At 49.9% G+C, this 14,120-nt stretch overlaps 1 protein-coding gene across 4 annotated transcripts in view; it reads right to left on the reverse strand.

Annotated features, from left to right (window-relative positions):
• FAH (fumarylacetoacetate hydrolase) overlaps positions 1–14,120 on the reverse strand; it is a 35,413-nt gene that overhangs the window by 7,436 nt on the left and 13,857 nt on the right. For all 4 annotated transcript variants that reach the window (XM_014852374.3, XM_070497189.1, XM_070497184.1 and 1 more), the window contains 8 exons: positions 12,374–12,471; positions 12,206–12,258; positions 9,642–9,741; positions 8,765–8,895; positions 6,789–6,864; positions 4,569–4,615; positions 2,591–2,692; positions 1,686–1,803 (listed from right to left, as the gene is read on the reverse strand). In XM_014852374.3, coding sequence (XP_014707860.1) covers positions 1,686–1,803; positions 2,591–2,692; positions 4,569–4,615; positions 6,789–6,864; positions 8,765–8,895; positions 9,642–9,741; positions 12,206–12,258; positions 12,374–12,471 — 725 coding nt within the window. The remainder of the gene's footprint in view (positions 1–1,685; positions 1,804–2,590; positions 2,693–4,568; positions 4,616–6,788; positions 6,865–8,764; positions 8,896–9,641; positions 9,742–12,205; positions 12,259–12,373; positions 12,472–14,120) is intronic.

The following is a 14,120-nucleotide window of genomic DNA, read 5'->3' on the forward strand; positions in this document are numbered from 1 at the left end:
GGCCAGCTGCACAGACATGGGAGGATGCTTTAAAAGGATGCTCAGCAGGCTGTGCAGATGGAATAGGTCCAAGGTTCCACCCTGCACAGCAGATAGTCAGTGGTACCAAGGGAGGGTCACGGAAGCAGGGGTGACAATAAGACATACAAGGGGAGATTTGCGGTCAGCAGGGAGAGAGCAGGACATGGAATGTGAGTGCAGAGGACAGGTGCTCCCTTGCCCTTAGAGGGCAGACAGGTACCACTGATTCATACAGTTCATGTAGGGACCCCCATTAAGAGGGGCTCAAGATTCTGGGCCTTCTAAAAAGTAGGGTCTAAAAACAGCAATGACAATAAAGAAAACAATGGGCCAGCCCTGTGACACAGTGGTTGGGTTCAGTACGCTCCAACTTCAGCGGCCCAAGTTCACACATTCCGATCCCAGGCACAGACCTACACCATTTGTCAGCCATGCTGTGGCAGCATCCCACATTCAAAAAATGGAGGAAGATTGACACAGATGTTTGCTCAGGGTGAATCTTCCTCAGCAAATAAAAAATAAAAATAGGGGGCTGGCCTGGTGGTGTGGTGGTTAAGTTTGAGTGCTCCAGTTCAGTGGCCTGGTTTCACAGGTTCAGATCCTGAGCGTGGACCTACACACCTCTTGTGAAGCCATGTTGTGGTAGCATCCCACATACAAAGTAGAGGAAGATTGGCACAGATCTTAGCTCAGTGACAATCTTCCTTACCAAAAAATAAAATAAAATAAAATTTAAAGAAAGAAAACAAGATTGTCATCAATTTTAAGTGCTCACAAGGTAACATACACTCTATTAGGCACTTTAGACAGTATCAAAGAATCGGGGTTCTGAAGATAAGCTGCCTAGATGGGAAACTTGATTTCATTACCTACTGGCTGCAAGATCCTGGGCAAGCATTTAAGCCCACTTGGCCTGTTTTCTCATCTGTAAAATGGTGCAGTAGTGAAAACTGGAATATAATTCCAGAAGTTCAGAGATGGCATTTGTCTTGTTCACCACTGGAAACCCTCTACGGGACCCATAGGAGGAGCTCAGGAAATGTTTACTGAAGGAATCCACTGGTTCATCTCATCCTTACCACTACAGTGTGAGGTTAAGTATTGCACCATTAACTCCATTTTAAAGAAGAAGAAACTGAGTCTCAGAAAGGTTAAATAACTTGATGAAGGTCACACAGCTGGTGGGGGATCTGGGAGTCTAACTTGAGTCTATCTGACTCAAGAGAGGGCTACCGACTATTAAGGTCCCTTCCTCTCCAGCAATAATATGTGGTAGGCAAAGTGGTCCCCCAAAGGTGTAAGGGGTGCCCTAGCCTCCTTGGAATGGGCTGCTGGGAAACCTGAGTCACTAAGTCAGCCCAGTCATAGGACACAGGGTCTCTGCACTAGAACAAAGGGAAGCTGCCACTATTTTATAATTTCACCCAGGGAGAAGGAGACAAAGCAGGACTTCTGTGATCTTTTTGGTCCGGGGAGACTCGGATTTAAAGTCCCTGGTGGCCAAGGCCGTGGTGAAGGACAGAACAAGCAGACACAGACCTGGAAATGCCAAAGTGGGGATGATTTAGGACAGACGGCTTCATGGCCAGATGGAAGCCGCACAGTTGGAAGAGTGCACAGCAGGCAAGGAGAAGACGATGCCCACAGGGTTTGGCCCTCCTCACCTGTTATGATGACTTCATCCCCGTCCAGCAAAAACGTCCTGGTATGTCCATTCCCCAGCTCTATGACTTTTGTTCCCTTCCAGGACAGCTCCAACATGGAGCCAAAGCTTTCTGGCTCCTTTGTAAAAGGAAAGGGAGGAAAGTATCATACGTATTTATGTGTTGGTGAGCTCCGATGTGGACAGTGCTTAGCAAGGCCTGGGAGCCCCAGTTTGGGGCAGGGGACCTTCATGCCCCTCAGAGACCCTGCCTTGGTGAGACCACCGCAGAAATGCTGTCGATGCTCTGTACCCTGCCCCTGTTCACTTTGTCAGGATTCGGGGAATGTCAGACCAGCATGGCCAGGTCCCTCTGCCAGGCCCCTGCCACTCCGGAGGATGCAGTTTACCCAGATACTGTTGGGCCTGACCCCCTCCCACTGAGAAGAGATTTCCCATCGAACAAGAGGCTGCAGTTAGGACCTTGCAGGAAGTGAGTGATACATGTGCCACCCCAAAGTCATCATCTCTTAAGGTTCTGAGACTACCACGGGCTTTCAGTGGCACGAGGTGGTAGGGAGGAAGGGCCTTAGCAGTGGCACCATCTCATTCTGGGAGAGTGCAGTGTGAGACGGTGACAACGAGATACTATGGTCGTTTCCTGACTCTCCCCCACACATCATTCTGACCCTCCTCTAAGTAGACAGTCATAGCCTCCCATTCTTACACCAGTATCTTTAACTCTGAATTTGGAAAAGAAGCCCGTTCTGCACCCAGAGATGGATGAACCCATGAGTAGGACAGAGTTGGAAGATATCCCCACCTCAGGCTGGACTCCCTTCTCAAAGGTGAGCTGAGGGCCCTGTGGTCTGGGTGGGGAGCAGGCGTGCACTACATGGGCAGTTCCCAAGGCAATCGGATACTCACCGGCCCGCTGATGGTTCCAGAAGCCAAGAGGTCCCCGGGCCGCAGGTTACAGCCATTGACAGAGTGGTGAGCAAGCTGCTGCAGCATTGTCCAGTACATGTGCTGAGGGCAAGGGACACAGAGGTGGGGACGAGCAGTGGCGGCCTTGTCCCTGTCTCCCTAAGGCAGCTCACACAGCCTGCCCTGCTCACAACAGCCTTCCTTGAGCTTTCTCCCAGGCTCCCCCAGCTGGCTCTCCCAGGTCCCGTAATAGCAACAACAAGCTATCCCCCTGCAGTTACCCAGGGACCTTCCCCCACCTCTCTCCCAGCCCCTCTGCTCCTTCCAGCCCTCCCCTACCACACCTTCTCCAAGAAGCACTCCCTGAGCAGCTGACCTCACTGCTCAGACACTCGATCTGCAACATGCACATCTGTCCATAATTATACTCTGCCCAGCGAATACCCTTGAGTCCTAAGTTGACATGGTTCCAGTCCTCATCATAGCATAGCCTTCTCATGAGCAAAGACCTCACTTGCATTCTCCCACCCTGGGCCTTGGAACAGACATTGGGCAATGGATCCGAATGATTCAAACAGGATGTCAGAGCAGGCCAAGGAATGAAGGAGCACTAAGGGAGGTCAGGCTATGGGGACAGGGGGGACAAGGCCCACGTGCCCACGGAGAGGCTCAGACGAACGCACGCCAGCGCCTCTCCAAGTCCACAGCTTCTTACATCGGCACTCCCAGAGCTACACGCCCAGGTGAAGGAAAACTTAAAAGTGGATTCTTGCCCAAGAGCCCACTCCAGGAGACCCCTTTATTTCTTCTTACTAGCCTAAGAAACCCAGAACAATGTTGAATTAGAGGAAAACTAGAGGAAATAGGAATAGATTGATTCAGAGGATGTTCGAATGGTCAATAAACACATCAAAACATGCCCATTTGCATTAGTCATTAGGGAAGTGCAAACTGAAATCACAATCTCCCAGAACAGTTAAAACAAAAAAGCAAACACCACCATGTGTTGACCAGCATGTAAAGCAGCCAAGCAGCCGACATGCTTATACACTGCTAGTGGGAGTGTAAATTGCTACAACGCCTTTGGAAGTACCCCTAGGCTGAGCATATACATCTATATACTCTATGACCCAGTGATTCTCTTCCTGGATGTCCAGCCAATAGCCATGTGCACATATATATGCACCAACAAACATGGGCTAGAATGTTTACAGTAACTCTACAATAGCCAAAAAATGAACACAAGCCAAATGTCCATCAAGAGTAGAATGAATAAATCAGCTGTGGAGTATTTATACAATGGAGCACAATACAGCAGCGAGAAAAATGAACTGTCACTACAACCAGCGACATGGCTGAATCTCACAAACAGAATGTTAAAAACAAGAGAAGCTACACAGAAAAGAATAGGTACTGTATGATCTCATTTCTGTAAAACTGAAAAACAGAAAAAATTAATGTATGGTAATAGAAGTCAGGCGAGAGGTTACACTTGGAGAAAGTGATGAAGTGACTAGAAGGGGGCATCAGCAGGTGGCTGAGGTCCTGGAAATATCTCATTTTTTGATCTGGGTGCTGGTTGCACAGGGATGTTGACTTTGTGAAAATTTATCAAGCTCTACACTTATAATTTGTGCATTTTCATCTATGTGTGTTTGAATTAAAAGTACACTTAAAAAATATAAGTCACTCTGATCAATCCAGCCCCTTGGCAGGACAGGAAAAGCCAGAGGCTAGACCCTTATAGGGAAATCTATTATTCCCTAAGAAAAGCACTGGCCATGTCTATGCAGCCTTGATCTGGAGGGGTCTCTCACCTCATGGTGTCTTTGGGAAGGAACAGGGCATGGAAGTTCCAGGCCCCCATGCTGACCCACCAGCATATCCCACAATGAATGCTACTCCCCTGTTCCTGCCAGGAAGAAAAATCTCCCTCTCTCCCTCACTTCCAAGCAGTTTGCCTAGCTTCAAAGCTTACCTTAAAATTGGACCTGCATATGGTAGCCGGCTGGCTCATTCCTTCTCCTGTTGGAAAGACAAGTAACACTGACAAAGAGACTTAAAACCATATCAAGGAGGAAAGAAAACCCAACCTGTAAGGTGAATTGTTTTGTGGCCTAAGCTTCCAATATGATTTCACTCAGAGTACATGAAACAACAAGCTCACAGGCCATCAGAACTGGGAGACTTCCACAGAAATGATCTAGTCCAGGGGTGGCAAACAGATGCACACAAGCCATCACTTTCTCCTCCCACACTCATGGCAGACAGCATGAATTGATCATAGCACTTGTTTCCTCTGAATTCAAATGTAGCCTCAGAATCCTTCTTAACACAATGATCCTGGCAGCCAATAATCAACTAAAGATAGTGCACAAGTTGAAACCTATCTGCCATACCCACAGGAACCCTTTGCACAGCTGGGGCCATCTGTCCCCTGCCAAACTCCTCCAATGATGGGCAGTGTGCTCCTTCACAACTTATTTCAACAATATTTATTAAACACTCACTACTTGCAAGGCACCAGGCCGCTGCTGTACCATTTCTGAACAGTGCTAATAATTAGAAATCTCTTCTCCCCCAGAATTGGCCTCTCCACTTTGGCCCTGGCTTCCCCTCTGAGGCTGCACAGAAAAGGTGTGCTCCTTGGCCCCATATAAGCTCAGAGACCCCAAGACTGCTCCTGCCCATATGCTTTCACTCAGATCCCCACTCGGAACATCAGAACTCCACATTTAGGACTAGAGCGGGGAGGAGGCCTTAGAAACATCCCTGCACTTAGTCCTCCTTCTTCTAGGTCTTTCTACATCTCTGGACACTGCACTTTCTCGATAATCTTGTCCCTCTCCCAATAGTGCACAACCCTGGATGCTTCCAGGTTTCCAGGCAGGAGGAAAACAAGACAGAACTGGGCTCCAAAGAGGCATTTGTGAGTGTGAGGACACTAGCCTAGAACTTAGGACACTTGGTTAAAGTCTCAGCCTTGCCATTAGCAAGCTAAGTGACGCAGGATGAATCCCTTTTCCTCTTTGAGCCTCAGTTTCCCAAGCTGTAACATGAAAGAGTGGGGCCAGCACAGTTTTCCAGAGGGCACGATGGCAGCTGTGAGGCTCTTTCTCACAGCCCTTTCCTCTATGGAGCATCCTGCTCCCATGGGAGACAGCTGCTTCCTCCTTCTGGAGGACACTGAGCCTGCTTCCAGGAATCACCTCCATGAAGGGCCAAGACGCCGGAAGTGGCAGTGAGAAAGCCACAGCAGAGCCTGATGTATAGACAGGACAAAAGGAGGAGAGAACTCCATGAAGGAAAGAGACTTGGCCAGCGTGCAGCGCAGGGGCATCTGTGTGGCCCCCAGGCAAACCACTCCCTAGCCCTGAGGGTCCCCATCAGGAATGGAAAGTGACACCTGACTCTTCCTAGACACAGGTGCTGCTCTGGACCTTTACGCGAGTCGACTTCCTTAACCCTCACAACTGTGCCATGACATCAATGTCATCATTATCCCATTTTACAGACGATCAACTAGGGCACAGACAGGTTCAGTAACTTGCCCGAAGTCCTAAAGCTGGGCAAGGGCAGAGCCAAGACTTGAACCCCAGCCACAGCCTGCAGAGCCAGGCTCTTTATCACTAATGCTCCACCGGCCTATTAACTAATGAGCTAAGCAGCCTCCGGGGGATGTGGGCCCTGTCTGCAAGGCTCTCAGAGCTGACCCATGGTAGGGTAGTGGGGACTGGGAGTGCTGGCTCTCTGTGGCCCCAGAGGGCAGCACCAGGCTTCCTGTGGGCAGGTCCACAAAGACAGGCTTTCCAACAGGCACTGGGTGAAATGTGCCACCCAGGAGGTGAGGGGTCGGTGGTGGCATGTGAGCAAAGGCTGGGTAGACCCTGGGTGGGGAGGCTGGAGAGGCCATTCAAGCACAGGATCCATCCAGAGGTGCCCACTCTATGCTTTCTGGCCCTAATAGTTGAGAGCTCAGTGATACAGGGGTAATGCCTTGTGGGCCCAGTGTGGCTCCCTTTGAGTGCAAGGGTGTCCCTTCCTTCCTCTTTCCTTTATAAGAGCATCACATGTCTCCAAGCTGCAGCTGGCGACACCCATCACCCACCCCAGTAACTCAGGGGCCATCCAGGCAATGGCACTTGGGCATATGTGCCCACCAAGCCCTTGGACACATCCTCCAACTCCATGACAGTACCTTTCAGGGCAACAGAGAGGTTGATGTCGAATGTGTAAGGCTGGTCATGGCGGAGGTATGGCAGGGGTCTGGGGTCCTGCAAGGGCAGAGCACAGCACAGAGGGGTGCTGACAGGTGGGCTGAGCTGGCCCAGGCTGGGCCCCACAGCAAACCAGTTAGGCCTAGGCACGGAGGACCCAAGGTAGAAGGAGTGTTCCCTCTCCAGGGACCTAGCACCGTGGCCCTGACAGTACAAGGGGAGGGTGGTCATATGTGCCAGGCTCCAGGAAAAGAAGCCAAAGGAGGGGCATCAGCAGGTCAAAGGCAGGGCCAAATCAGAGATGTCCCAGAAAGACGGGGGCGCGGGGTCGCTGGGGAAGGTGGGCAGGGGGAGGGCCAGAAATGGGGAACAAAGCGAGGCCTGTGGGGAGAGGCCTCTGGGGCAGCAGAAAGGGAAGGCGTCCCCCAGAGGCCACAACCCTGCCCCGTGCTGGGCCCAGCTGTGGAGGCAGTTTTGATGGCTAGGCCAGCAAGTCTGCACTGAGGGAGGCCAAAGCAGTGTTTGCCCTTAGTGCAATACCTGCATCACTAGTGGTACATGAGATACTTTTGGTGATTTTATTTTAACAGTTATGTGTTTCTTTTTATGATTAACTTGGTGGCTACTGATGCCAGGAGAGATATAAAGTTCCTTTTCTAAATACATTATTTGAGTATTAAAACGGTAGCTGCTTGAAAGAAAAACATTAAATAATAGTTCAGAATTGGCAAGAGTAGAGAAGGTTGCACATAAATGGAATTTGGGAAGGGCTGGGAAAAAGGGAGAGGGAGCCCAGAGATCCTTGGCAAGGGTAAAGCAGTGCCCCAGGGATGGAGAAAGACCCGGAGGGAGGATGGAGCCTGGAGGGGACGAGCCTTCGGGGTGCAGCAGCAGTCCAAGTGGTCCGTGGGCCAGACAAAGCTGTGAGGGTGGGATGCAGAAGAAGTGACAGGCCTGGACTCACCAAGAGGGAGAAGACTGAAAATGATGGGAGGTGTGCTGTGGCAGAAGTGTGAGAACCCCGCAGCAGCTTCATGAGGAACTGGTTTGTGGGAAACGAGTCCGAGCTTTTAGCACAGCAACATGAGAAGACAGTAGGGCTGAGGGGTGCGGAGGGGAGTGCGGGATGTCTGGGTGCAGGAGCCACACATGAGATGGGGATGAAGGCCACCAGGGAGGTGAGATGCTCAGGGGACGGTGTGGAGGGAGAAGAGTAGATGGCTGAGAACTCGGCTGGTTCTGCCGAGTTCTGCCCCCACATGGAGGACAGAGTCAGACTGGAATATCACTGGGCTCTGGGAGACATAAGAGAATCGGAAGAGGTCACATGCCAGAAGCCAGGGGGAGAGAGTGCCTCAGAAGAGTAGGGGGCGGCCAGGGGGTCCAAGATGAAGAGGACATGAGGCCACAGCAATGCCCAAGGTGAAGGGCAATTTGATGAGATCACTGGCGGTGATGGGATGGGGGTAGCAGCCAGATTGTGACTGGCTGAGGAGTGACGGGTTGCGAGAAGCATGGAAAGTGGTGCAGGGAACAGGAGGACCAGGGACCAGGACCCAACTGGTTGCCTGGCTCCACAGTGCATTCTATCAGTTGGGCTCCAGGGGGTGCCATTCACACAGAACACAACTTGATAGGGACCCAGGAAGTTGTGCCATGTGATGGTATTAGCAGAGACCCCTCCTTGTGCCAAGTGGCCAGTGCCCCTGGCCTCAGAGGTTTCTAAAGGTGACAAACTTCTGTGCTTTCCCCAAGAACTGCACAGGGGGCAGGGAAAGCACAAGGCAGAATGATTGACCTCCATGTCTGCCTGGAGGTCACGGCAACGAGGACCCCCAGCACGTGGGCATGCTGGAGGCATGGAGCTCCCCTCCAGACAGTCTCCATGCTTGATGAGCAAGCAGCCTTAGAGACAGAGGGGCCTGGGCTTGAACGTTCCTACAGAGGGCGTGCTTACCTGCTCCAGGTTGGGCACAGCAAAGGGCATGAGGGCATCCATGGGTACCACCCATGGAGAGATTGTGGTTCCAAAACTCTTCCCGAGGAATGGCCCAAGAGGGACATACTCCCACTTCTGAATGTCTCGAGCTACAGGAGAAGGGCAGAGCACGACTTACAAAGGCTGACCAGGGTCTCACCCTAAGGCTCCCTCCTCCCCCTGACCATGAAGCATAGACATCCAGCACAGCCCTCCTCCACAGTGCTCTGGTCCCAATCAAGGTGCCCCAGGACCAAGGGGCCACAGCATTCAATGCCAAGGACAGAGGTCCTTTGAGATCACTATGCCAGGTTACAGCAAAGAGGATGACCAAAGGGCATGCAGGCTATTTCCCCATGAAGGAGCTGGAAGCTCATCCTCAGACTTGGAGGCAGACACTTCCTGGGACTTATGGCATGGGGTTGATGCAGGCTTGGAAACTGGGCTGTTTAGTTTGAAATTTTAGCTCAGCAACTAACTGAAATCTCTCTGTGCCTCAGTTCCTCAACTGAAAAATGGGAATAATATTACCAGTACATTGTAGGGATTCAGCACAGGGCCCAATACATAAGTGATCATACATATTAGCCATGACGTCAGTCTTGTCCCTATTCAACTTGAAGAAAACTGGAGCTCAGAGAGGGGAAGTAGCTGGCCCAAGAGCTCAGAGCTAAGAAGTCTGTTTAATACCCATGCCCACAGTCTCAGCCACTGTACCACCTGCCACCTTTGACCAGCACCAGACCCAAGAAACCATCCACGGCTTCTGGGAAAGTGTCCCAAATATCCAGTCTTCACCTAGAGCAGAGCGTTCACAGTAAACTCAGGCTCAGGATGCCCAACATCCCATAATTACCACTCCAGTCGTTCATAAGGACCATTCCAAAAATGTGCTCATGGGCCTTGGAAATGGGGATCGGCTCTCCAAATTTGTTCCCAGGACCTACAAAGAAAGCCTGATGTGCAGAAAAGTTGATTAAAATCTGGGGCTGACCTGCTGCCCCAGGTCACTTGCTTGGAGGGCAAAAGTCAGGCATTTTCAAACCAGGGCCAGGGACCAGGACAGCCACAGGGGGCCTGGCAAGGCTACAAATCCACTGCATTTCTAAGTCATGGACTGCCCCCAAGTGGACAGACAGCCATCTTGGGAAGGTGGTGAACAGGAGTGTGCCACTGCCTGCCCAAGGCCCTCCTCGCATGTCCCTGAACCCCACAGCAGCCGCCTCGCCTTCCCACAGCATGTCCCATGCCACTCTGCTCTTTCCCCTTCCCCTGATACAAGCTCTGCATTTTAAGATTTGACAGCTACCTGAGGCTTACGAAAAATGAAAACATCGGGGTTTGTATTCACAACATGAAAAATCAAAGGCTGCCTCTGTAATATGGCAAAAACAGCCTGATGGGGCGTACTCCACACCCTAATCCCCTGCCCGCCCCACTGCCTCTGAAGAAGAACATATTCACACAATGTCCAGGCACCAGGAGAATATCTAGACATCACTGGGGGGAAAACTTGGGAACATAACTGTCAAAAGGACACAAAATCCGCTATGACATTTGCAAAATGTGAGTCACAGTTTTATTTGTTCTGTGACAGTGTTTAAACGCTGCTAATTTTTCATCAAGGCAAAAACAAAAACCCCCAAGGGCACCATCAAGTGCGGATTACCATGCTTTCCACCTTCACCGTTTCTCCACACTCCGCCTTTCTGTGTTGTCTTTGCCCGCCCCTCTGCACCCCAACAGGAAGCAACGTGGGTGAGGCACCTGCCTGCAGAGTCCTAAGTTCTCCCAGAGAGAAGGCCCTGCCCCAAACCAGGGCCACCGCCCCACTCTGATGCATCTAGGCTGGGAGACCTCCTCTCAGGGCGCATGTGGTACCCTCCCTAAGGAAGCAGGAGGCAGAGGGCTGGCTGGAATGCCCTACTACTGGGGGACTATTGGCAGTGCCCACCCATTTCCCTCCTCTGGACCGAATCCAAAGAAATCACCGGGCAGGACTGGAGACAGGAAGCTCCTGCCTGCTTCAAACCAACCTGGATTCCCACTGCCACAGCCCAACCAGGTGGCACACGGCCCCTTCTCCTCCAGCTGCCACGAGGAGACACTCAGTGCTTCCCGAGGCATCACCTAAAACCACGAGTGCTGACTGTGGGAAGCCCCCTCCAAATCAGCCTGCTGGCACTTCCCACACTGGGCCTGGCTCCACTATCCGGCATCCGACGACCCAGCAGAGACTGAAACACTGCTCATGTTTGCAAAGTCCTCCCCTCCAGTTCAGCTCCTCCTTCCTATCACTTTCCTGGTCCCCTCACCTTGGGGGCTTCCCAGAGTTCAGAATCCCTCTTAAAATGCAGCATAAGGGATCCTGGAGGTGATGGAAATGACTGGATCAACGTCAACATCCTGGTTGTGATACTGCACTGTGGCTATGCAGGATGTTACCACTTGGGGAGACCATGTGAAGGGTGTCTGGTTTCTCTCTGTATTATTTCTTACAACTGCATGTGAGTCTATAATTATCTCAAAAAAATTTTAATTTTAAAAAATGTGCAGCCCTGAAATAACCAGAGTTCTGAGGCTGTGTGGACCCAGTCACAAGTGCAATGGGGCTAATATAGTTGATTCTTGCTATTAGTAACAACTGTATTCTATAAAGTCACCATAAACAATGAATTAGCAAATACAGACCCATTGCTCCTAGGGGAAATACAGGGTGAGGTTCCTGTGAGCCCCTGGTCACATATTTACAGCAAGCGATCAACCTATAACCTTGTTTTATGTGTGTTTGTGTTTAAGGACATCCCATTTAATACACATTGCTGATTCATTAACACAAACTGACAGCTACCAGCAATGTAACTCATGCCTGAAGGAAGCTTATCTAACACACATATTTTCTGCCAAAGGGCACATCATAGCCTTCTTATGCTTATGAACACTACACAGCACTTAAGCACTATGCTTGGGGGGCATTTTAAAGAGCAAAATCACCAACAAAAAGAACCAAAATGCAAAATAACATAGCACTAAACAGACAGAGAAAAGGACACGTGTTTACAGCATGAGAGCTGAAACAAGAAGGCAGAGGACGGCCTTGCTCCACTTCAGCTGGGAACACACACACAGAGCGATTCAAATTTTGTGCCACTCTTCACATGTGAATGACCCCCCAGAAGCTATGGGAGTACTGACTTGGAGGTTGCAAACTGACTTTAGCAAGTAGGTAAATTCACAAATACAGAATCCATGAAAAAGGAGGATCAACTGTCCTTCCAAGGGCCACGTGGGGACACAGAGATGCCATTAATGTGACTAACAGGGGAATGGTCCATTGTTCAGGGCAATCATCCGAGAGAGCTCTCCTTCTGTAATGTTTATATAGATCCCATGCCAAAAAAACACTGAGGTACAGCTTACCATTTCCAATTCTATGTCCAAGAGTTTGCAGGCACCATATACAGGAGGCTTAGCTGGAACACCAGAAAAAGAGGCTGTTTTGTCATGTTGTGAGTATCAGGCCATGGAACTCACTGCATGGGGACACAGAGCTGGGCACTGGCGGTGCCTGGACAACAGGGCACTTACAGTCATCGGGTCTCATCTGTCCCACGGGCCTTCGGATTGGGGTACCAGACACCACGACAGAGGAAGCGCGGCCATGGTAGCCCACTGGCAAGTGCAGCCTGATAGAGGAAAGTGAGAGAAGGCAAGCATCAATGCTGTTACATGTAAAAAAATAAATTTAAAAAAACTTTTTAATTAAAAACCAAAAGGAATCAATATATATACATCGTTCAAAAACTGAAAGGTACTCCCCAAGTGTCCATCAACAGATAAACGAGTAAGCAGAATGTGGTGTATACATACAATGGAATATTGCTCAGCATTAAAAAGGAAGGAAATTCAGACACAGGCTACAACATGAATGAACCTTGGGGACCTTATGCTAAGTGAATAAGCCAGTCACAAAAAGACAAATACTGTATGATTCCACTTATATGAGGTACTTAGAGTAGTCAAGTTCATAAAGACAGAAAGTAGAAGGGCGGTTTCCAGGGGCTGGGGAGAGGGGGAATAGGGTTATTATTCAATGGGAACAGAGTTTCATCTGGAAGACGAAAAAGCTCTGGAGATGGATGGTGGTGATGGTTGCATAACAATGTGGATGTACTTAATGCCACCGAACTACACACTTAAAAATGGTTAAGATGGTAAATTTTATGTTATGCGTATTTTACCACAATTTTAAAAAAATCAAAAGGTACTTCAACAGTGGCAAAAAGCCAGACTTTCTCCCATCCTTGTCTCCAGTACCAATATGGTGCTGAGGCAAATACAGGCAGAATAACAATGACAGTTACCATGCACATACACAGCACTTAGAGCACGCCGGCACCACACGGGGTGCTTTTCCTATTGTTTCCCTTTTAACACGCTCTTCACAAAAACCCTGTTCAGCAGGTGTTATCAGCCAGCATTCAGCAAACTTGGGCTCAGAGAGCATCCAAGGCTTGGCTGAGGTCACCCAGCGTGAAGCACTGGTGCTGGGATTCAAACCCACGTCTGTCTGACCCATGTCTGCTGCTTTCCTCTGTAGCCCCCTCCCTCCCTACTACAATGGGACCCTGGGACTAGGTCATAAAGCTCAAACCAGAAGAGCCACCCAGGGCAACAGGACACTGCCAAGTGCTCTGTTTATCACACAAACATGGGAGAGGAAATGAAAGAGAAACGCATTCCCAAATATCAAAACACATTATAAAGCAATTTAAAATAGTATGGTACTACTAGGAATGGGCCAACTCAACAAACTGAGACCCATGGTAGGGGAAAACTTAGTACATGATCAATAAAAATTGATAAATGTTGTTGCACAAGATAAGTCAGACCCTGGAGTAGGCTGAATGGTGGTTCTCCAGAAGACATGTCCACGTCCCAACCCCAGAAAATGTGAATGTGACCTTATTTGGAAAGGGGTTAAGTTAAGGATCTTGAGATGAGATCATCCTGGATTATCCAGGTGGGCCCTAAATCCAATGACTAGTGTCCTTATAAGAGACAGAAGAGGAGAAGGCCATGTGAGGACAGAGGCAGAGAGTGGAGTGATGCAACCAGCAGCCACCAGGAGCTGGAAGAGCAAGGAAACAGACTGTCCCCTACAGGCTTTGGAGCGAGTGAGGCCCTGACAAAACCTTGATGCCAGCCTTCTGTCCTCCAGACCTGTGACAGAATAAAATTCTGTCGTGGTAAGCCACCCAGTTCATGGTAATTTGTTACAGAAGTCCAGGAAACTACTACAGACCCACACCTCACATCATACAGGAAATTTCAG

The sequence above is a fragment of the Equus asinus genome, chromosome 2 (genome assembly GCF_041296235.1).
Source record: "Equus asinus isolate D_3611 breed Donkey chromosome 2, EquAss-T2T_v2, whole genome shotgun sequence".
Lineage (NCBI taxonomy): Eukaryota > Metazoa > Chordata > Mammalia > Perissodactyla > Equidae > Equus > Equus asinus.